The following is a 22414-nucleotide window of genomic DNA, read 5'->3' as shown; positions in this document are numbered from 1 at the left end:
GCAAGCATCTGGTTTACTAGTAAACAAGGTTTACAAAAGGACATTAAGGACCTGAAAGAGGATATTGATAGCAAATTTGAAGGTTTAAATCATACTGGTGATAACCTGAATGAATCTGTTAGAACAATTAAGCAAGATATTAAAGACACTAAGAACGTGTAGCAGGCACTCTGTTAGAAATCAGTCAGCTAGATTTCAAACAGTTAATGACAGGCTGGAAAATGTAAAATCCCATGTTAAGAGTACTGAGGATACCATTTGCAAAGAACTCGATAGACGCAATGTAGAGTTTAAGCAATACATCGAGCAAGAAAGTGCCTTTATTGAGGAGAAACTAAAACAGAATGATAATCAAATGCAGTAACATTTTTCAAATGTTAAGTATAAAATAAATGTGGTTTCCGACAGTATTCAAACTTTCAAATCTCATCTGAACAATGTAGAATCCGCTATGGTGCACCAAGTTAACGATAGCTTTGTACTGTCCTACAACTTATTGCTTAAGTATTTTCCTGGGGATTTTACAATGCACCCAGTTGATTTTATATGTCAATGTAGGGATAGCTTTCCTGCTGGCATGTCTGACTCAGCTAAGATAAAATTAGCAAAATGGTTTCTTGATGGTGAAGCCTTGTCTTGGGCCAATCAGCATATTAAAGCAGAAATTACATTTAAAGAGTTTGAGCAGTTATTCTTAAACAAATTCTAGTCAGTGGACAAACAGGCCAGCATTAAAAGTGCTTTTTAAATGGTAGCCATTACAGGCCTGGTAATATATCAATGTGGGAATTCTGTGAAAGACAGCTGTGCAAGCTTGCTCATTTCAACAAACCACTAGATGATGTAATACTTATAGATGCTTAAGGAGACATTTGCCCAGAAGAGATCAATGGGGTCTAGCCTGCGGTCCTGATGACTCAATTGACAATTTAGTAAGGCATGTTGATAAATTAGGAAAGGCTTTAGATGAGGAAGACAGATACAAAAATTCCCATAGCATGAACAGTGACCAGAATGGTGGTTCTGATAACCATAACCAGCAGAACTTTCACAACAGACACAGAAGGAACCACCACAATAATTGGAGAGGTAATAGGAACAATAACCACAACTCCTACAACCAGGAAAACCAATAATTCCTTCACTTGAGGCCTGGCAAGTGGAGGAAACTAATAGATTTTATGACCAGGCAACTCAGAATACATATGCGGAGGTATCAAATAATTTTAAGTATGAGTACCCAGTAAATTTAACTGTTGTTGAAAATAAGTTTTGGACCATGTACCTAAAGGAAATGCATGGTGGAAAGAAAAGTATTGTACCTGAATATGAATTGGAGGAAGGTGTCTTAACAAATTTATTTTCTGATTGTTCTGTTTGTAGTGATAACAAAGACTGATTTCTATGGGATTGCTAAAGATGGGTGTTCTAAACATGAAAATTCTGAAATTTATGGTCATGAAGGTAGGAGGACTTGTCCTGACTCTGTTTTTGAAACAATAGATTTGAGTGAGCTGGGCGGAATGGTATACTTAGAAATATTCAATAATAACTGTACCAGTCATTCAATGCAGGAAAGCCAACTAATTCCCATTGATGTGACATTGCAGCAAACCAGGACCTAAGTAGTCAACATACTGAGATTGACAGTAGAATTAAGGAACACTCTAGAAACTGTAGGGAGATTGCAACAGATAATATGAATGATCCTCAACTTGATGTGAATAGTCAGTTAAATTCACACACCAATCCTCTCTCTAATTGTGAATCAAATCAATTAAGTTAAGATGTTCTTAACACAGAGATACCCATTCATCCTATACAAATGTCCAACAATAGTGGTAACCAGTTATGTGACTTAGACTTTAAGGAGGATGAGAGTGATTTATTGAGAGAAGATAATGTTACAGAACAGCATAATTTTGTGGGTAGCCCACACATAGAGATATCGGTTGGTAACTGGACAGGTTTATGCCTAATTGACACTGGCAGCACAATTTCAGTCATATCTGAGAAATTTAGACAAAGAGTACAGAATAATCCTGACTACATTGAGTTTCCTATCTCCGGAGTTAAAATTACAGGTGCAACTGCTAAGTACAGTAAAGTAATTAATAAACAAGCATTAATTACCTTCCAAATAGGAACTACTGTGTTTGAACAAGGTTGCCTGATTGTCAGTGATCTCAATGAGGAGATACTTCTGGGAATGGATTGGATCCTAAAGAATAATATATCTTTTGACTGGGTTAATTCAAAGGTCTGGTACTGAATTGACCATTGTGAGAGTGAAGTTCAAGTTTCTGGTCATACTAAGCTATATCTAAGAACTGGTGACACTACAACTAACAAAGTGTGTGGCTATGAGATAGAAATAAAGAAAGGAGTTTTAGATGATGATCTTACAAGTGTTGATGTTACTGTTAAAGACTTTGATCATTTGGTTAGTGATAAGGTCAATGAAGCTGATAGGCTTACTGAATATGAAAAATCTGAACTTGAAAGTGTATTGAGAGAGTTTGAAGATATTTTCAGTGAAAAGCCAGGTAGTGTTAAGAATTATTCTTGTAAGCTTTGGCTGAAGCAACATCAGTCATTCTTCATAAGACCATACTCAGTACTTACATGTAAGAAACAAATTGTGGAGAGGGAGCTCCAAAATTTACAAGAGTGGGGTACTATTGATAGAAGCATAAGCCAGTACAACAATCCTCTGGTTGTCGAATCCAAAAAAGACGTTGGAGTCAGGATTGTACTTGATTCCAGACATCTAAACAAATATTTGGAAAGGGAGACAGATCACCCAGTCATTGGATGAATTATTAAATAATTTCCATGGTGCCAGGTATTTTACTTGTTTGGCTCTGACATCAGGCTTCCATCAGATCACTCTCAATCCTAGTTCCAGAAAATACACCGCCTTTCTATTCTCTGGAAAAAGTTACCAGTACTGTGTAATTCCTTTTGGTCTCAACGTGTCAGCTGCAGAACTTACAAGAGCCTTGGATTTAGTGTTAGGTAGTGATATACTATCAAAGGTGGTTGTTTATGTTGATGACATCCTTGTTACACGAAATCCATGGAACGAGCATATCAAGACAATTAAGGAGGTAGCAACGAAATTCAGAAAAGGAGGCATGACCCTCAAATTGGCGAAATGTAGATTTTGGGTTAAATCTTTGAACTTCTTGGGTCACACCATCAGTGAAGAAGGAATTCTGCCTGATACAGATAAAATTAAAGCTGTTGCTGATTTTCCAAGACCCAGAAATAAAAAGGAATTAAGATTATGTAACTTCTACTGTAAATACATAATACAACAAGTCCTGAATGAACCATGTTTACTTCATTTATTGAAAAAGAACACGTTATGGGAATGGTCCACAGAATGTCAAACAATTTTTGATGACATCAAAACACAGCTTTGCAATAGCCAGATTCTATGTAGCCCTGATCTTTCCTTATCATTTTGCCTTATGACAGATAGTTGTGATTATGGACTAGGTGCCTATATTTTTCAGCAGAAAGAGGTTGATGGTCAGATGGAACAATGTGCAATAAATTTTGCAAGCAGGATACTTAAACACGAAAGGAATTACCCGGTCACTGAGAAAGAGTTGCTTGCAATTGTGTGGGGTTTCAAGATATTTAGGAACTATCTCACTGCACATAAAGTCATCGTATTCTCTGATCACAAAGCTCTGAACTGTTTACAGTAATGTAAGCTGCACCATAACCGAATTACTTGCTGAGAATTATTTCTTCAGCAATTCGATTACACTACTTCCCATATCAAAGGTGAGCAAAATTGTGTTACTGATGCCTTATCTAGGTTGCCAGCTGGTAACGATCAGGAGAATGTTGAGATTCAGGAGGACAAGAACTTAAGAATTATCTTTATTAAGGGAGTGAAGCGTGAAACAAAAATTAGAAAAAATTGTGAACAATTATGGAGACACCAAAACCAAGATGAGGATTGAAATTAGTGAAAAGCTTGCTTGGTAAGAAAGGTGAGGATAAAGTTGGACAGTATTACCAGGTGCACATGGGTATTTTGTTCAGGAGACACAGACCAGACTCTTGATAACTGGAAGCTAAGTTGGCCCAAACAACCCATAGACTTAATCATTAAGTTTATACATGAGAGTTTTAGCCACTGTGGTAGTATGAAATGGACTCAAAAGCTACAAGAAAATGTTGGCTAGCTTCATGTGATAGATGCCAGAGAGTAAAGGTAACAAATCAGTGCCATAAAGGTTTTTTAAATAACATTATACTCAAAGGTAAATCTGAGTTAGTTGGGGTTGACTTCTTTGGACAATTACCTTGTTCCAAAGAAGGATACAGTTACATCTTTGTTGTGGTTGGTTTGTTTAGTAAATTAGTTAAGTTGTACCCATTGAAAAAGGCTACCAGTCTGAAAATTATACGGTGTTTTGAGTATGATTATTTCACTAATGCTGGCAAACCTAAAGTTTCATTGTCTAACAATGGAAGCCAGTTCATCTCACATGTATGGAAACAGTTTGACAGATCAGAACATCAAACATATTTGCACCATATTACTCACCATCTTGCAATCCTACTGAAAGATACATGCGTGAGATAAGTCAACTTTGTAGGACTCATTGTTCCAAAGATCATTCAAATTGGTACTCATATGTAACACAATCTGAGGATGTTCTCAACCATCTGCAACACACAACAACTGGATTTTCTCCTTATGAGATGCATTACAATAAGAAACCAACTAATTTATTATATGAACTAGTAAAGTTTCCCAAGTGTTCTGAGTTGTCTCCTGATGAGAGAGAAGACTTTATGAGGAGATATATGGAGATGTATCACAGCAAGAAGAAATTAAGAAATGACAGAAATGTTAAGGTGATTCAGTACTAAGTTGGTGACCTGGTGTTAACAAAAAGCTATGAGAAATCAAAAGCTATAAATAAGGAGATCAAAAAGTTTTTTGATATTCATATAGGTCCTTTTGAAATTTGTGAAATGCCACATCCCAAAGTGTACAGACTCATCTATCCTAGATCCAGGAAAGTGTTTGGATTGAGAAACATAGTGCAGTTTAAACCATATATGTTATGAACTTACACTTCAGTACCACATCACTCACCTACAGATTGACACATTTGATTTTTTTTTTTGTTGTTGTTTGCATACATTTGAAAGTGGTGAAAACCTGTGAGTCATACATTTGAAAAGCACTTTTTGGTACTGAGACAGATTGGATTGAGAATTTCAGAATGTAGATTGATGAAGAAAGTGTTTTATATTTATACATCAGCTTATGATAGTTGACAAAGCTATCAGGAATTTTGACTCGGATTATGCTTTTCAACACCTTCATCATGATTCTATGCTTGCTTGAACACTCTGCTTTATAGTGAAGATGAATTGTTGATTGTTACATGTTCCACACCTATTTTGGCATATACTACAGTTATTTGATATTATGAAGGGATGATCTTACTTATGCCTTGGTTTTGTGAATATTATTGCTACTCGATCCAGGGGGACAGCAGCAGATAGGGGAGATTGAGGTGACATTGGTTGATATCACTTGAGTTTTGTTTTATTTGTTAGGATTTGTTCATTTGTGTGTGTGTGTGTGTGTGAGCTGGGGGGGGGGGGGGTAGTTTTAGCTTAGGGATTCATGATGTGTTTAGGTTAGGTGATTTTAACTTCTTAGTACATATGAGAGATATTGAGAGTTGGAGGAAGAGGAACAAGTTTAACACATGATGGGAACAATGTTGTGGTTATTGGTTCTAAGTACACTCTCACACTAACTACATTGATTATAATAAACCCACATTTACACTGTCCATACTGTTTACACAAAATTTTTGTAGAGATGAATTGAGCAAGCTATTTAAATTCAGAATGTTGAGACTATTTTGACTTAGCTATTTGATACCATACCTGGATTTGACTCCTCCATAATTTTTGAGGACATGTCAGAATGAGAACTATCCTATAATGATTTTTCTTATTTGTATTTTGTGTCATTTTCATTTAACTTGGTTATTGTATGTATACCTGGATTTGGCTAGTCTGACTTATTTTGTGCCAAAACTAGAGACATTATGCAAATAAGAGTTCATTATACCATGAGGGACGATATATGATAAATAGGTAACATATAATGTTTAAGCTAAAAGGACACTGATTTAAATGATTGTGCATGCAATATATTCATATGGAATGGAACCTGACAAAACTAGTTTCAAGAACTGAAAAGTCAGTAATATACCTGAGGCTAGCCAGTATAAAGATCCAAATTTGAGAGCTGACACCTCTCTGCAAGAGACCTTGTCTCTGACGATACTGGGGGGGGGGGGGGGGGGGGGGGGAGAGGAAGCCTCTCTGTAAATAAATTATAATGTAGCTCATACTTATTATCTTCTATTAAATAAATTATAGATTTTTCACTGTTTAATTTGTTTGATAAAATGTTTCATTGCCTCACACCAATGCATGGAAAACTTTATGGCATTGTTTTATGACCATTTCCTTATAGAATTGTAGAACGAACTTTTTCATGCCACTTTACTAGTTTCACATAACTTTTGCATTTTGGTTTCTTTGGTTCAGGTGCATAACACCATTTAATATAGTTTCATAATTTATGTTGGTAATTGTGTTTCACACAACATGACTCTCTTCTACTTCATTTATTAATTTCATTGGTGTGTCACACCATTTAAAACTTTTATGTATGATTTTGTGCTTACACTTTGGTATTTCTACATTAATAGCTGCATAAAACCATTTTAATAATGTTTTTATGATTTATGTTTGACAATGTTCTGCACACAATTCAGTCCTCATTTTGAAAGTTTTTTATGTAGGGTTTTAAACTCATTGACTCTCGTTCATCTACCACTGGTTCTGGAATTTTGCTTACTTTTCCAAATTTAACATGCACTCCACCTGCTGGTTGTAGAAGGGTTTTCCACTAACTGACATTAGTAAAAGCTCTTCAGGGGGTATTGAAATGGAACTACCTTCCCATTTCTATCCTTCCATTACTATGTGAAGATCTTAGTGTCTACTCTCATTTTTATGCAAATTATGTGCAGATCTCAATTACACATTTTACTATGTGAAGGTCTTAGTCTACTTTCAGTTTTATGCCAATGGTTAATCAAACCTTATTATGCATTTTCTAGTGTGACAGAATTATCAATATTAATTTTAGGGGTTACATAATTAATCTTCCATTTCCAAAGATGTTAATGTTTTGTCAATTGTTTGTTCTTTGCAGGGAAGTTGGAACGGCAGTTGAATTCATGTGGCTGGTGTTGATGGAATGATTGGACTTTGAAAATGTTTTATATTTTTCATGAATAAACAAAGATGAATCAAAATTCTGCAGATTATTATTGCAACATACACATATAGGAAGACCTGCTGCAGCAACCTACATTCAAAGGAATTTAGGTTAAGCATTCCTTAACCAGCTACAAACAAACATGTGCTTAATTCTGTTAAGTGCCAATATTACTATTTGATGCAATCTTTAACATCAATAGTAATTGGAATGCTTCCCAAGATAGTGGGAACATTTCACAATACAGTATGACCTCAAAATTATGGAAGAATTAAAAATAAATTATCAAAGCAACCAAAAATCAATCTATGGCTATTGAAATGAGTCCAGCCTCTATGTTTTCTTATTTATTATGTTTCTGTTTCACGTGATAAATAATTTTGCTCAATGATTATGTTTTATGTGGTTTTTCAATACATTTTACTATTTATTTGGGCTACACTCTAATAATTATTATGCTACATCTTAAGGAACAGCAATTGGCATGCATCAGTTTAATAGGAAGATGAGTCAAACTAATTGTTTCTGCCCTCATGACATAATTAAAAATCAATGTATAATGGTCGTTCATTTGTTAGTGCAGGTATGTTGTCCAGCTTAATAGAAGCATTTAATACTTTGAGTTATTTGTTAAGTATAGAAAAAGGAGTAAAGTTTTGTGTAGAATGAGAACATATAAAGTAATCAAGAATATCAGCACTAGAAAGGCAAAATAATATTAACTATGTGCTGTTGGTATGTTGAGAATGTTTTGTCTAAAGGGTTTTTTCATGAGATGGATATTTGTGAAATATTTTTATGATGCTGCAGTTATGTGAGAGGTAATTGCAAGTTAGATTATTGGGCAATTCATTATCAATTGTATGATTATGGTGATGTATTATGGTTTTTGTGATTATTATTATGTTGTTGATGTTGGTGGTGGTGGTGGTGGTGGTGGTGGTGGTGGTGGTGGTGGCGGCGGCGGCAGCAGCAGTGCTAATCATGCTGTATTGTGGAAAATTATGAAATATTACATGTATAACTGAAGTACTGTGAGAAATACAATGAAAAGGTTAGGGTTAAGGATTGTTCATCACTAGAATGTATTGAACTGTGTTCATTGATTCACGGTATGGCGACTATCAACCACAAAAAAAACTCTAACTGACACTTCTTCCACAGTTTTAAACAATGCGTGTGTAGCTGTGATTATTAATGGTGGTTGTCACAGAATCACTACTATGGCATGACCACCCATATGACATAAGACTCACCACCTCAATCCCAAAAATCTGAGTCACGCTAAAACAGCCGTCGGCAAGCTACTTGACACAGGCATTATATGCCCATCAGACCAGCAATTTGTCTTCCCTCATTCATCTTGTCCAGAAGAAAGACAGTTCATTCCATCTGAGGAGGGATTACAGAGCTCTGAACTCTTGCACTATTATGGATGATTATCCAATAACACATATTCACAACTTTGCCTGACTGCTAAATGGTGTGCAAGTGTTTAGCATACTTGATTGCTGCAAAGCTTACCACCAAATTCCCATGTTCAAGGACAACAACCCCAAGACTGCTTTAATTACCCTTTTGGACTCTTTGAATACTGTTTCATGCCACACAGCCTCAGAAATATGGCTCAGATTTGGCAGCAGTTTAAATTCTTTATTGTTCAACCTCTAGTTCATGTATGCCTATTTAGAATCTCTCTTGATCTCTTCAACCACCCCTGAGGGACATGAACACTATTTGGCTCTAGTTCAGGCCATACTATGTAATGATGGTGTCACAGTGAACTCTTTGTGACAATGTAACTTCCTTTGGCTATAATGTGTTGCCTGAGGGCATCTGACCAACATGCAGCTCTGTCATCTTTGTTCATAACCTCCCTCTACCATGAATTGCAGAAATTCCTGGGCATTATAAATTTCTACCATCATCACCTCCCTTACACTGCCTCCATCCAGGCACCACTTACCAATGCTCTGACCAGAAAAAAACGCCTCAGGTACAAGAAAAGTTTCGTGGACTAATTACGTGATCCAAGTGTTTGAGATTCTCATGTCTGACCTCACCCACACTGTCACACCTGGTACATGATGCCAATATCTCTGTCGCTGCCACACAACCAATACAACAATAGGCACAGTTTTATAACAGCACATCGAAAATACCATCGAACCTCTCAGATTTTTCTTCAGAAACCTTTTCCTGCACGTTGCGACTAGTCTATATTTGACGGTGAACTCCTCTGAGGAAGACACTTCCATGACAATATCTAACATCGTGAGTTTACTATCATTGCTGACCACTGGCCACTTGCAGATACCATCTGCAATCCTGGCAAAGATGTTCCTCCCTGACAGCTGTGGCAAATGGAGTTAATCAGCCAGTACTCTACAGATGCATGCTATATATGTGGCTATGTTGTTGCTGACTACCTGTCCTGGATTAACATTATCATGTCATCCATTGACATGAACGAGTTGGCCCACCTGTAAACCAATGACATCAAGTTTGTAGACATCCTAAAAGCCACAAAATGTGCACTGGCTGACTTTCGAGCTGTGCCTACTACCTCACTCAGCCACCCCCACTATGTTTGCCACTGGCTGGTACTCTCTCACCAGTTGTACCTCCCCCTTTCCAATGAGTGGTACACAGTCTTGCCCACCCAGGCATCAAGACCACAACAAATCTGGTTACCAAATGATTTGTCTGGCTGAGAGTGAAGAATGACTGTCATGACTGAAGTATGAGAGGAATAAAGGTGGACCAGATGCACACTCCCTCCAGCATAATTAGCATTCCCAAAGGACATCTATGTCATGTACATAGTGTCATCACTGGCCCACTTCTTCCCTCTGAGAACTTTTGTGTATACTCTGTCAATGTCTGAGTCATGAAATGGGTCAGAGCTGTCCCTCTATCAGATATTACAGCTGATTCACCCAACCACATCTTCTTTAACTCTTGGATTTCTTGCTGCAGTTGTCCTCGATCCGTAACCACTGACCAGGGCTGCCAGTTCAAATCATCCTATTTATTAAATTATGTGTGGTGTGCTGTGTTGCTAAGTTCCACAACACTGCCTACCACCTGTAGAGCAACAGTCTCATGTTGCATTGGCACTGCATTCTTAATGTAGCACTCATGTGCTATGGCAGTTCCTGGTCAGAAGCACTACCATGGGTTCTCCTGGGAATATGCACTGCTCACAAAGAGGACTTACAAGCATCACTCCCTGACACCCTCTATGGCAAACTGATCATCGTTTCTGCATAGTTCTTTGAACACCCTCACCTTCCAAGCAATGATGAGCTTTCTGATTTAGTTGATTGAGTACATGAACATATTTCACACTGAAACCACATTCAGTACCATGAGTCTTTGTTCACAAAGAATTACCATTTTGTGCTTATGTTATGCTTAGTGATAACTCCATTTGTGGATCTCTCCAGTCTCTTACTCAGGCCCTCACAAGGTCCTTGACTGTGGAGAGACCACATTGGACATACTGCTAAACAGTAAATGTTAAAGTCTCAGTGAATAGGGTAAGATCAGCCTTGTTGTTAACAGATGACCTAAAGTTGCTGGTTCCCACAAATTCATCACCCACCATCAACAATGCCTCTCCTTGAGACATAATGCATGAAATGTGTGACGATTTCACCACACTGTGTGACAGCCCCCCCTCCGCTCCTCCTTCCCTGTCTGATACACTGTTTACTGTCAGCATCACAGATTTCAACCTGGGTGATCTTTCCATTGAGATTTGAGATGGCACTATCTTCATTTTTGCCATCCTTCCACCTACACAACACAACACAACAACTCACATACAGCTATCAAACTCCTTTGATCTCCTGCTCAGATACCAAGCAAGACTCATAGTGGCCAAATCTTGGGTGATGTCATCCTTCCTATTGTTTTCCCTCTCTGCCAGCAACTTGTGGACCTCCCTCCAGTTGACAAATCTCCCTACTTCTGCATTGGACAGCACCTTTGACCACCTACATGACTAAAGGATTTCATTGTGGATAGTGCCACTCATCCATTTCCTCTCCTTTGTTCTTTGATTTCCAGACTCTTTGATCTGTGTTCTTTGACATCTTTGTCTTTACACTATTCTCTCTCTCTCTCTCTCTCTCTCTCTCTCTCTTTCTGTCTCTCATTTTTCTACTTCACATGTGTGTTCTGTATACAGTTTTGTAATAAAAGCTGTTCCTCAGCATGTACTGAGTTGGTGATATCTATTCCTACATCATAGAACAAAGGCTCAGAATTTACCACAATGTGAAACTGTTGGGAACAATTGTCTTTTTTTCTTCCCTGGCACCTTGTACAGTGGTAGCTTACAGTTTTTAGTCTTTGTTTTGTTTTGTTTTGTAATTTTACAGATTAAACAATTTCAATAATCTGTGGTCCTGTCAATATAGTGTACATGAATTTTATGCATCACTAAATTAACTTCATAATCTCTTGAGAGACTGGCTAGAGCCAATATTTAATGAGTTATGGACCCAGAAACAGATAAGTGAAATTTCTACATTGATAACATACCATTTGTTCAGTAAATGTAATATATGTAAATTTATTGATCTAGTGATTTTAATGAGTAGTTGCTATTAGTTTAAAATGTTAACAATAATTACAAGCATGTTTAATAATTATGATTAAATGAAAAATTAATGAAGAGATATCACACTGGTATATGCAATTAGTACTATGTAAAAGTAATGAATTAAACAAGTTTTGTCAGATTGACATGATAGACTTAAAAAGTGGACAGTCTGGAGGCTGGGAGTTAGCATGACCGGAATGATGTGAAGAAACTTTGACTGTCGTGGAATAATTTAGATGGTGTAATTACACAATATTTATTAATCAACATTCTTTTACAGCATGCATTGTCAGGTCACATTTCAGATTTTATTGCCTTTTGATTCCATATTTTGTTCATATTAGCACTTAGTCAGTGTTTCTGGGATTAGTCTTGCTTAAGAAAGTTTCAGTTTGCTGATATAATGGAAATGTTGGCCTCTGTTTGTGAAAAGCACAATTGTGCACCACTATGATGAAGAACAAATTGGTATACAATATGATGACAGGTGTGGGAATTTTTCTGGAAGTAAACACATAGAGCATGAATGATTATCATACAATTTAATGTCTAACAAGTAAAGGAATGATCTTTTCTTTTTCCATTACTGAGGAACATAGTACTCACTTATTTTATTTCAGTATGTTAGCCATTGAATGAAGATATATTGAAATTTTTATGGTAATCTTTTTTTTTCAACACCATGATGTCTTGTAGATAATAGGCATTTCTTTCTTGAAAAATGTAATTTGTTTGAACACATTGTGAACTTTTTGACACACATTCCGCCCACAAATGATGTAGTTGCATTTGTAACTTGTACATTAAGTAATCAAGTAATCAGGGTTAGACTAGTACCAGTGGAAGAGAATTTGAGAGATTGCTTATTTGGGAAGTTGAGCTCAGTCTGTGTTTTTAGTGGCATATATGTATAGGTTAACTTATGAACATATTTTTCAATTAATTATTACCATATTTCTGAATTTGACAGTATATTTATAAACATTTCTGTTTACATAATTATCATATCTATCCACCTGAAATTAACTGCTTTACATTAATATTGTATCTTTTATACCGTAGCTTTGAGTCAGTACTAACTATATTGTAAAATTTATCAGAAAAAAGAGTTTTGTTGTGGAGTTTAGTTTATTTCTTTGTTTATAAGAGTGCAAGCAGTTTCCAAACAAATTGTATCAGGGGTTTCTACAGTGCACAAGAATAAATTATTTGCTTGATCAACAAATACACACACCTTCAGATTGAGGAGCAGAGTACATCCTGCTAGGAAACAACAGACTATGCAAATTAATGAGGAGATTGCAGTTCATGAATTTAAATTTACAATCAGTTCACATCTTAGCTGTGAGCTGTAATATTTCATTAGGCACCACAAATCTGAACCCAATGCATCATTAGAATAACCAGTTGCAGAGAATTTGGCACACTTCATTCATTCACACATCCAGAGCTGTCGGCTTCAACAACCACATCCCATTCTTTCATCATTTGGACTATGCTTTACTGTTCTGTATCTTTGTTATGTTTGGTGTTGTTTATGTCCTTATAGAATTGTACTGAACTGTGGCAAAAACTGTAATTTTTGTAATTACCATTAAATGTGAAAGTGGATGGAACACATTTGTCAATTGGATATTACAATACCAAATAAATTTCTCTAACACTTTCATAGTATATGTAAACTTTGAGGTTGAAAACTGCCCAGAATATTCCTTCAGAGTGCAATAAGTACAGTTTTGCCAACAAACATATAAAAAAGTAAACTAACTAGCTTTCAGAACTGGTAGTGCCTTCATGTATGAGAACTGAGGGTTATATTGGGAAGATAATACAGGAAGGGCTGGTTGCTTAAACTGCAGAATGCAACTGACCCACCTGTACTGAGGACAAAGATAGGCAGAGTCATCCACTATGAGGTTAAACACAGCTTCATGGCACTGTGAGCACACATTGCAATATGCAGAGTTTTCAATTAGAGCAGAGGTGAATGCAAAATCATTTAGCCATCCACAGCCTGGTTGTCATTGTAGATGCTGAGTGCTTCCGTGGTACAAGAGACTTATTTTCTGTGGATTTGTATGTAATATGGAAATCTGTGTTTGATGTGAAAGGAATAGCAGCTCATAAAGTGTGGGGTGTGTTGCTTATCAGACGGTTTTATACATAAGGATGTTTGGATATAGGTACCAGTGAGCTGAAAGAATGAACAGAAATGTCTTTGGATTCAGTAAAGATCCAGAACATTTTAATTTGGGTATATTAGTTAAGTCCTTGCTGCACAGAGAGGACTTATTCATCACCACAAGGCCAGACCACAAAAATATCAACAATTTGTAGTGGGCAGGGATTCCAGACTGCATGTCTTGAGGAAAGCTTCTTTGAAGTGACACATAACAAGTTTGCACTGGGTAGGGCATCATGGTTCCCATTGCAGTTTTATGGTCTGATCCTCAAAAATGAAGTAGTTATGGGAAAGGTGGGTTCACATTATCTTGTAACTAAAGCTGGCACAGTGTTCATTAAAGTACCATCTCTGACTAGTTCTTCAAGACAGCTCTAAATTCACCTTTGTGTCTCTTTGTCCACACTACAGCAATGTCTATCTAACCCTGGGGTCTGAGTGACTTACCCATACTTTTTAACCTTCCCCAACATATCTATTTCTCCACCATTATTAAAGACTTTGAATTCTGATATGTAGCTAGTGTATCCATTTTATATTAATACATGTCTGTTGGCAGCACTAAACATTTCAGTACTGAAGATATTTACTGGCCAGAATTCTGTCATACAAATTATTAGTTTCATTGAGGAATTTTCCTTCAGAACATCTAACTAAACTTAAAAATTCCAAACAGCAAGTAACTTCCATTTGAAATATTTTCGAGTCTTTTGCAATAATTAATCTCTGCTGAAAGTTTATAGAATGAAAATGTTATTCCATCTTCAATATATCAAAGACGAATCCAAAGATTGAAAATTAATATTAATTAATGGAGAGAAGATCGCCCACACATGTTATGGTACTCCATTCTTGACATAGGTACCATTCAGGCATTCAAGAAATTCCACTTTATATGTAATGAAATAATGATAAAGAAAAATTTAACTTCAATAGTGAGTCATTAGGTAAAATAGAATCTCTTACAAAATTTGAAACTAAAACAGATTAAACAGTTTCACATTTCTTAATACTAACCTGAGCAGGAGGAGGTGGTGGGGGTGGGGGTGGGGGTGGAGGAGGTGGTGGGGGTGGAGCAGGTGCTCCACTTGATCCAGGAACCGGAGGAGATGGTGGGGGTGCAGTAGGTGCTGCACTTGATCCAGGAAGCGGAGGTGATGGGGGTGGAGCAGGTCCTGCACTTGATCCAGGAAGTGGAGTTGGTGGGGGTGGAGCAGGTCCTGCACTTGGTCCAGGAAGTGCAGGTGGTGGGGGTGGAGCAGGTCCTGCACTTGATCCAGGAAGCGGAGGTGATGGGGGTGGAGCAGGTCCTTCACTTGATCCAGGAAGTGGAGGTGGTGAAGCAGGTCCTGCACTTGATCCAGGAAGTGGAGGTGGTGGGGATGCAGCAGGTGCTGCACTGGATCCAGGAGACAGAGGGGTTGGAGGCTGTTCCTCCTGTTGTTGTGGTGCTCTCTGATCCGTCTGTTGAGACTTGGTAGTTCTGCGAAGTGCAGCCCCTGAAAACAATTTACAAAACCTCAGATAAGTTTTGAGGAATTCCAAGATGGAATATTTCATGTCCTACACAGAATATAAATTGTAATTACAGCAAAAGGTAACCAGTATCTGCATACCAGTCTGCTGATATAAAATAAAACATATTCTTCCTTCCTTAATATCTATGAATATGTGGCATATCTTTCACTGAAATTCTTGTCCATCAATGAACAATAATGTGAGTAATGGAGGAGCAAAGCATACAAGTCAGAAAGTAACTAGGTATTGTCACATGATATGGAGAAAGTCATGAGTGAGTAACTTGGACAATAACTGCCTACTACTGCTACAGCTTTCCTAGAAATATCAGTAAGAAATATGTCACAATGAGGGTATGGCAACACCAGCATGAGGAACACTTCTGAGCAGAGGACACACATGGCTGAGTGGAGTATCTGGGTAGACTCCAGAGAAGTCAATTTGACTTAAAATCTTGTACTTTGTGGATATGCTGTATCATTTATGAGAATAAAGCAGTATCTCAATATCAACATGTTGTCTCTAGAATTGGATGACCCCTGCACCTAGTAGTGACCTGTGACAACCACATAACATGACAGGAGATGTTTCATTCCATATCTCGATAATACGCAGTAACAACGTAGCCATCTTGCATCAGTTACACGAAATCACCAGCCCCTCAAGACTCCGCTTTGGGGATTAATGTTAATGATGTACATCAGCAGTGTAATCAACATAATAGTTATCCAGTGCTCACATATGAACTGAATATGAGTAAAGGTGTTGCTTCTCAAAACAATGCAGGCTCTAGCACATCACAAAAATCACCACCATCAAACAATCTACTGTTGGACTTACCAGTTTGCGATTCAGCAAAACAAGCAGGCTAAATATGAACAATAATGTGACTCCCACGCTAACTGCATCAGCTGCATTGTAAACAGTATTAGGAAATATGACTGCCATGTATAGGAGCATGCAGCACACTACGCTTTACCAACAGGATTACTGGATTTGCAAGTGTGCTGTGAGTGCCCCACAATACCTCATTGATTAACCATTTTGCATGCAGCATCAGTCCAGTCACAACCCAAGTTGGCACCATTTGGACCAGAACAATTGGGACTTTGGGTTGTGACAGCAGAATTTTTGTTTATTTCACTGAGAATATTGGATAATAACTGTCAATTTATGACATTAACTTGCCAATTAGCAGAACATGCTAATACTACCAGCAACATCATCCTTTCTCCGCCTGAAAAAACAAATATGAAGTAGCCAAAACTGCCTTGCCCTAATGCCTGCCATAAACCACAGAACAACTACTGAAACAGGCAGTCTATGATTAACAGCTCACTGACAAGTCAATGTCCCAGCTATGGCACTGGTTACAGACAATACTTGGTCTGAACCTCATGCCAGATACTGCATTATGGACTCCATAAATTTTCAAATTTCTGCTGCAGCTACAACTTGCCATGATTGCTCATGAGGCAAAGTTGCTAGAGAAGGAACTCTGCTTGGCAGACAGATTGTTCACTGTGCTATAGCATAGACAATACATCAATGCTGGGGACAATAACATGTCATGTAGCACTAGATCTCAGTCAAATACCATGCACACTGAAGCACTCCAACACACGATGAAAGTGCAGGACAGTGACATCACTGCCCTCAGCCAGAATGTTGACCTATGCATCATGCACACCACTGCTCTCCTAGCTGGCAATGATGCACCGAGCAACTGAGCACCACCACTGCCTCAAGGTCACCTAATTGTTGGTTATCATGCCTAGTTTGTCACCAGTCCACGTAACTGCCAGCTTCCTTGAAGGTACTGCAACCTTCCAAACTCCAAACACATGCTACAGTAGGCGTACCAGTCTGTGGTGGTAAGTCAAGACACCAATCCGAACAACACATGGGACAAACATCTTTTGTGCCACTTCCACCATCGGGAGGAAGGCTCTATATATTTAATCAAAGCACATGTAAATACTTCCTTATCAATGCAGGATCAGGTATACCATAGTTTGGTCTGACATGTGCACCTAGACCTCATTGGTCCCTTTCTGGAATGAGAATGTCAAAGATACTTATTATATATTATTGACTAGTTGTTCATAGGGTGCAAGTAAACACAAATAATTATATTACAGGTGAGTCAACAGATTGTGTGTTCATTGACACTTGCATGGCCCAATTTAGATATGCAGGTGCCACAAAGTACCTGCATCCCAATCTGAAATTTTTCATGCACTAGGCACTGAGTAACTGTGAATTTGTACTGTTACATGACGATACAAGCTGACCAGCTTTACAGCAACCCTACTCACTCCCATACAAAGTTTTAAAATATATTACTCATGCTTTTGAGATTTTGTTCAACAGGAAAGCAACAACACACTCTGTAGACCTGGAAAAAAATAGAAAATGACCCATGTGGTCATTTACCCCTTACATGCAGACAGCTAATTCAGACTCCCAGGAGCTAGTCATCATTAAACTTGACATCAGAGGCTTTGATCAAGAGAATATTTATGTGAAACCTTGTAGACAATCATCTGATAGTGGATGCCTGCTGTAACAATAGTGCAACAGGTAACAGACTGATTGCTCATCAAACCATACACACGTCAGTTACCTACAAATGTCGATTACTCTTCCATACATTGGCATCTGTTGACAGATGGCAAGCTCACTATTACTGAGGTAACCCCCAATGACAGCTACCACAAACTACATCACAGACTTCTTCAGATCCCACTACCAATGCCTCACCCAGCTGCCCAAGCCTTGTTGCCGCCTGCCCTAATTGAATCTTGGTATAGTTTTCCCAGCCATCCTGCTCAACATCTGGCATGTATCAGCTATGCAGCATGAGTGCTGTGGCCAGTACATGACTAGCAGTTGTCCAACTGTTTCCTCCTTTGCAGCCAGCCACAGCATGGTTGGTCTCTTTCATCACACCACGCTGACATCAAGAAATGGTCCAGCCATGTTCTGTTCAGCAGCTGGCCAGAACATGCCTGCTTGAGCACATCCGTGCATGAGCACTTGCACATTGACACACCCTGACATCCAATCCCTCTAGTGCTCTGCACTATGAGAGGAGGGGGAGGGGGAGGGGAGCCTCACACCAGCACAGGTAATGCCTTTAACCAGAGGACACTGATGGCTCCGTGGCATATCTGCATGGACTCCAGAGAAGTCAGTTTGGTTTACAACCTTGTACTGTGCAGATGAGCTGACCATTGAGTTGTGGGAATAAAGCAGCATCATAACACCAATGAATCATCTCTGTTATTGGTATGATCTGTGCATCTAGATGGGAAAGCTACCAAAAGGGCATTGGAGATCAACTGTTTAGTGGTAGAGATTACTGACATGTAAGAAGTAATGATGGGTTCCCAGGTTTCAGTATTCTGACTAAAATTTTTCTCATTCTGAGCAATAAATAAGATGAATGCCAATGAGTTAGTGTCAGCAAGTGTCACTTTGCAATTGATGACCCTAATGAACAATAAGAATTTTAAGAAGAGCCAAGGTGCAGCAAAAGCTGAAATTACATGCCAACTCATATGCATCAGAAGCAAAATTTTCTATAGAAAACATTTTGAACAACTAGAGAGCCACAAAAAATATACATGTAAGTACAAAAGACTATCTTGACTTTCCAAACAACTACTCTTACTCATAGAGAAGAGGGGAGTTGTTATAACACGTAATACAGGATAAGATAATACTCTGAATGATAAATGTAATCAAACTTAGGAAATAGTGCAAAATATTATAAACAGTAAAAATAGCTGTTTTGAATGTACATCTTCTAACACCCACTCAAGATTTTCAAAAAAGATACTCTTACAAGAAAGATGTGGCACAACAAATGGAAAATAAACAATAAGTCACTGTAGGAAACAGCTTCTCATTTGGATGCACTGTGGCCATCACTTATTATATTGGCAGAAACTGCACAAATGGATGCCCAGTCAAAGTATATCTCTCCTCCCTCCCCCAAAACGAAAATTTTGACATCAATTTTTATTACTTTCAGAAATTTTTTCTAAGATACTGTTTAGCTTCTTATATAACAACCACATTTTCTGAGGCTTCCTCTAATAAGCTGACTATTAGCATGAAGTACCACCAGGAAAACTACTGCCTAAATGAGATAGTTCTGATTATACAGTAAGTGAAACTTGGTCCATTGTCAAAAATGGAAGTGTGCAGTTATCAAATAAATAAGTGTTTGAAATTAAACTCATGATATCTTCACCAAATATACTCACTGCTGATAAGTTCTTCGAATCCCCCTGATGCCTTGGGTGGTGATGTGGGAGTAAGCTACAAAATAAGGAAAAAATATTTATTTAAAGAATTAGCAACCATGTGAATAACAAACAGCAGAACTGGAGTGCCGATGTGGCTGTGTACCGGGTTTGAGTATGCTAAAGGGAGATAAGTTGTGATATAATTATTTCCAACAGGAAATAAAATTTAATGAGAATAGCAATAATTAAGCACTATAATTATTACACAAATACATAGAAATTAATACAAATGATTAAGAACTGTTAGATTTTAACTGCATCAATGGAAATTTCATGTTTTTATCACATTTCGGTCTATAAAATAAATCAGTTTCATTTTATGCTTTTAGGGAGACTGTGAGGATAATTATTTATAATAAACATCAGATGCATTACTTTCATGAATTTTAAAATATTTTCTGATGTAGAATGGCAAAATGGTAATCTACAATTTGTAATTGTATATAGATCACCAATGGGAAATTTTGAAGCGTTTATGTTGCCACGAATTCCTTACAACGCTGTCAGACAGCAGTTACCGGGTAACAGTCTGTCTGTGGGAAAATGATCTAGAAACTTTGTTAAGATCAAACAATTTGATTTCAGCAATTAACTTTCCAACATATGTCAATAAAGACAGCAGTATTCTAATTCATTATGTTCTCTTTGATGAAGCTCAAGGAAGTAACTGTATACCGAGTAACAAATACTCTCTCTGATTGTGATGGACTGTTAGGATAAATAAGATAGTGCCCCACAGGACAGATACTCCTCATTGGAAATCATTTAGAATAATTAATGATTCCAGGACAAACATGTTGCTATAACCCCATATATTACACCTGGATATATATTGCTGGCGTGGCTGCTGGCACTTTACCATCAACATCCACATACGCCAGCCACTGGAGGCTGCTGGTGACTTGTGCACATGGCACAGCACATACTAATAAACTCTTTCTTTGGTGATCACACTATTACTTATTGTCTTATATTATGACACATTTTTAAGAAAAGTTTACAAGTGGTGATGTGCGATGAAATTTATAATGAACTAAATGTTCACAAAAATATTAATGTATTTCATGATATAAGCTAATCAGAGAGAACATTAAACACCCATGTAAAAACCATGGATCACAAAAATGATTAAAGTATCTTGTAAAAGGTGAAGAGGAACATACACTCCTGGAAATTGAAATAAGAACACCGTGAATTCATTGTCCCAGGAAGGGGAAACTTTATTGACACATTCCTGGGGTCAGATACATCACATGATCACACTGACAGAACCACAGGCACATAGACACAGGCAACAGAGCATGCACAATGTCGGCACTAGTACAGTGTATATCCACCTTTCGCAGCAATGCAGGCTGCTATTCTCCCATGGAGACGATCGTAGAGATACTGGATGTAGTCCTGTGGAATGGCTTGCCATGCCATTTCCACCTGGTGCCTCAGTTGGACCAGCGTTCGTGCTGGACGTGCAGACCGCGTGAGACGACGCTTCATCCAGTCCCAAACATGCTCAATGGGGGACAGATCCGGAGATCTTGCTGGCCAGGGTAGTTGACTTACACCTTCTAGAGCACGTTGGGTGGCACGGGATACATGCGGACGTGCATTGTCCTGTTGGAACAGCAAGTTCCCTTGCCGGTCTAGGAATGGTAGAACGATGGGTTCGATGACGGTTTGGATGTACCGTGCACAATTCAGTGTCCCCTCGACGATCACCAGTGGTGTACGGCCAGTGTAGGAGATCGCTCCCCACACCATGATGCCGGGTGTTGGCCCTGTGTGCCTCGGTCGTATGCAGTCCTGATTGTGGCGCTCACCTGCACGGCGCCAAACACGCATACAACCATCATTGGCACCAAGGCAGAAGCGACTCTCATCGCTGAAGACGACACATCTCCATTCGTCCCTCCATTCACGCCTGTCGCGACACCACTGGAGGCGGGCTGCACGATGTTGGGGCGTGAGCGGAAGACGGCCTAACGGTGTGCGGGACCGTAGCCCAGCTTCATGGAGACGGTTGCGAATGGTCCTCGCCGATACCCCAGGAGCAACAGTGTCCCTAATTTGCTGGGAAGTGGCGGTGCGGTCCCCTACGGCACTGCGTAGGATCCTACGGTCTTGGCGTGCATCCGTGCGTCGCTGCGGTCCGGTCCCAGGTCGACGGGCACGTGCACCTTCCGCCGACCACTGGCGACAACATCGATGTACTGTGGAGACCTCACGCCCCACGTGTTGAGCAATTCGGCGGTACGTCCACCCGGCCTCCCGCATGCCCACTATACGCCCTCGCTCAAAGTCCGTCAACTGCACATACGGTTCACGTCCACGCTGTCGCGGCATGCTACCAGTGTTAAAGACTGCGATGGAGCTCCGTATGCCATGGCAAACTGGCTGACACTGACGGCGGCGGTGCACAAATGCTGCGCAGCTAGCGCCAT

The 22414-nt window shown here is 38.7% G+C and overlaps 1 protein-coding gene across 1 annotated transcript; it reads right to left on the bottom strand.

The window, feature by feature from the left end:
- Nucleotides 1-13460: 13460 nt before the first annotated feature.
- On the bottom strand, nucleotides 13461-15784 carry LOC126157672 (uncharacterized). The gene is made up of 5 exons (XM_049916391.1): nucleotides 15745-15784; nucleotides 15160-15641; nucleotides 14737-14871; nucleotides 13836-13897; nucleotides 13461-13521 (listed from the first exon to the last, which is right to left on the bottom strand). The coding sequence occupies exons 1-5, from the start codon at nucleotides 15782-15784 to the stop codon at nucleotides 13461-13463; spliced, it is 780 nt and encodes a 259-aa protein (XP_049772348.1).
- Nucleotides 15785-22414: the final 6630 nt, after the last annotated feature.

Source organism: Schistocerca cancellata, chromosome 2, assembly GCF_023864275.1.
Source record: "Schistocerca cancellata isolate TAMUIC-IGC-003103 chromosome 2, iqSchCanc2.1, whole genome shotgun sequence".
Lineage (NCBI taxonomy): Eukaryota > Metazoa > Arthropoda > Insecta > Orthoptera > Acrididae > Schistocerca > Schistocerca cancellata.
This window is presented reverse-complemented; position numbering and strand designations above follow the sequence as displayed.

What these genes read in the sequence shown, in the direction of transcription:
- LOC126157672 (XM_049916391.1), bottom strand. Translation starts at nt 15,784, where the DNA reads ATGTTTTATTTTATATCAGCAGACTGGTATGCAGATACTG. An exon ending in AGACTGGTATGCAGATACTG is followed by an intron (nt 15,642 to 15,744) that starts GTTACCTTTTGC and finishes AATTGTTTTCAG; the next exon opens with GGGCTGCACTTCGCAGAACT. An exon ending in ATTTGTATGACAGAATTCTG is followed by an intron (nt 13,898 to 14,736) that starts GCCAGTAAATAT and finishes GTGTGCTCACAG; the next exon opens with TGCCATGAAGCTGTGTTTAA.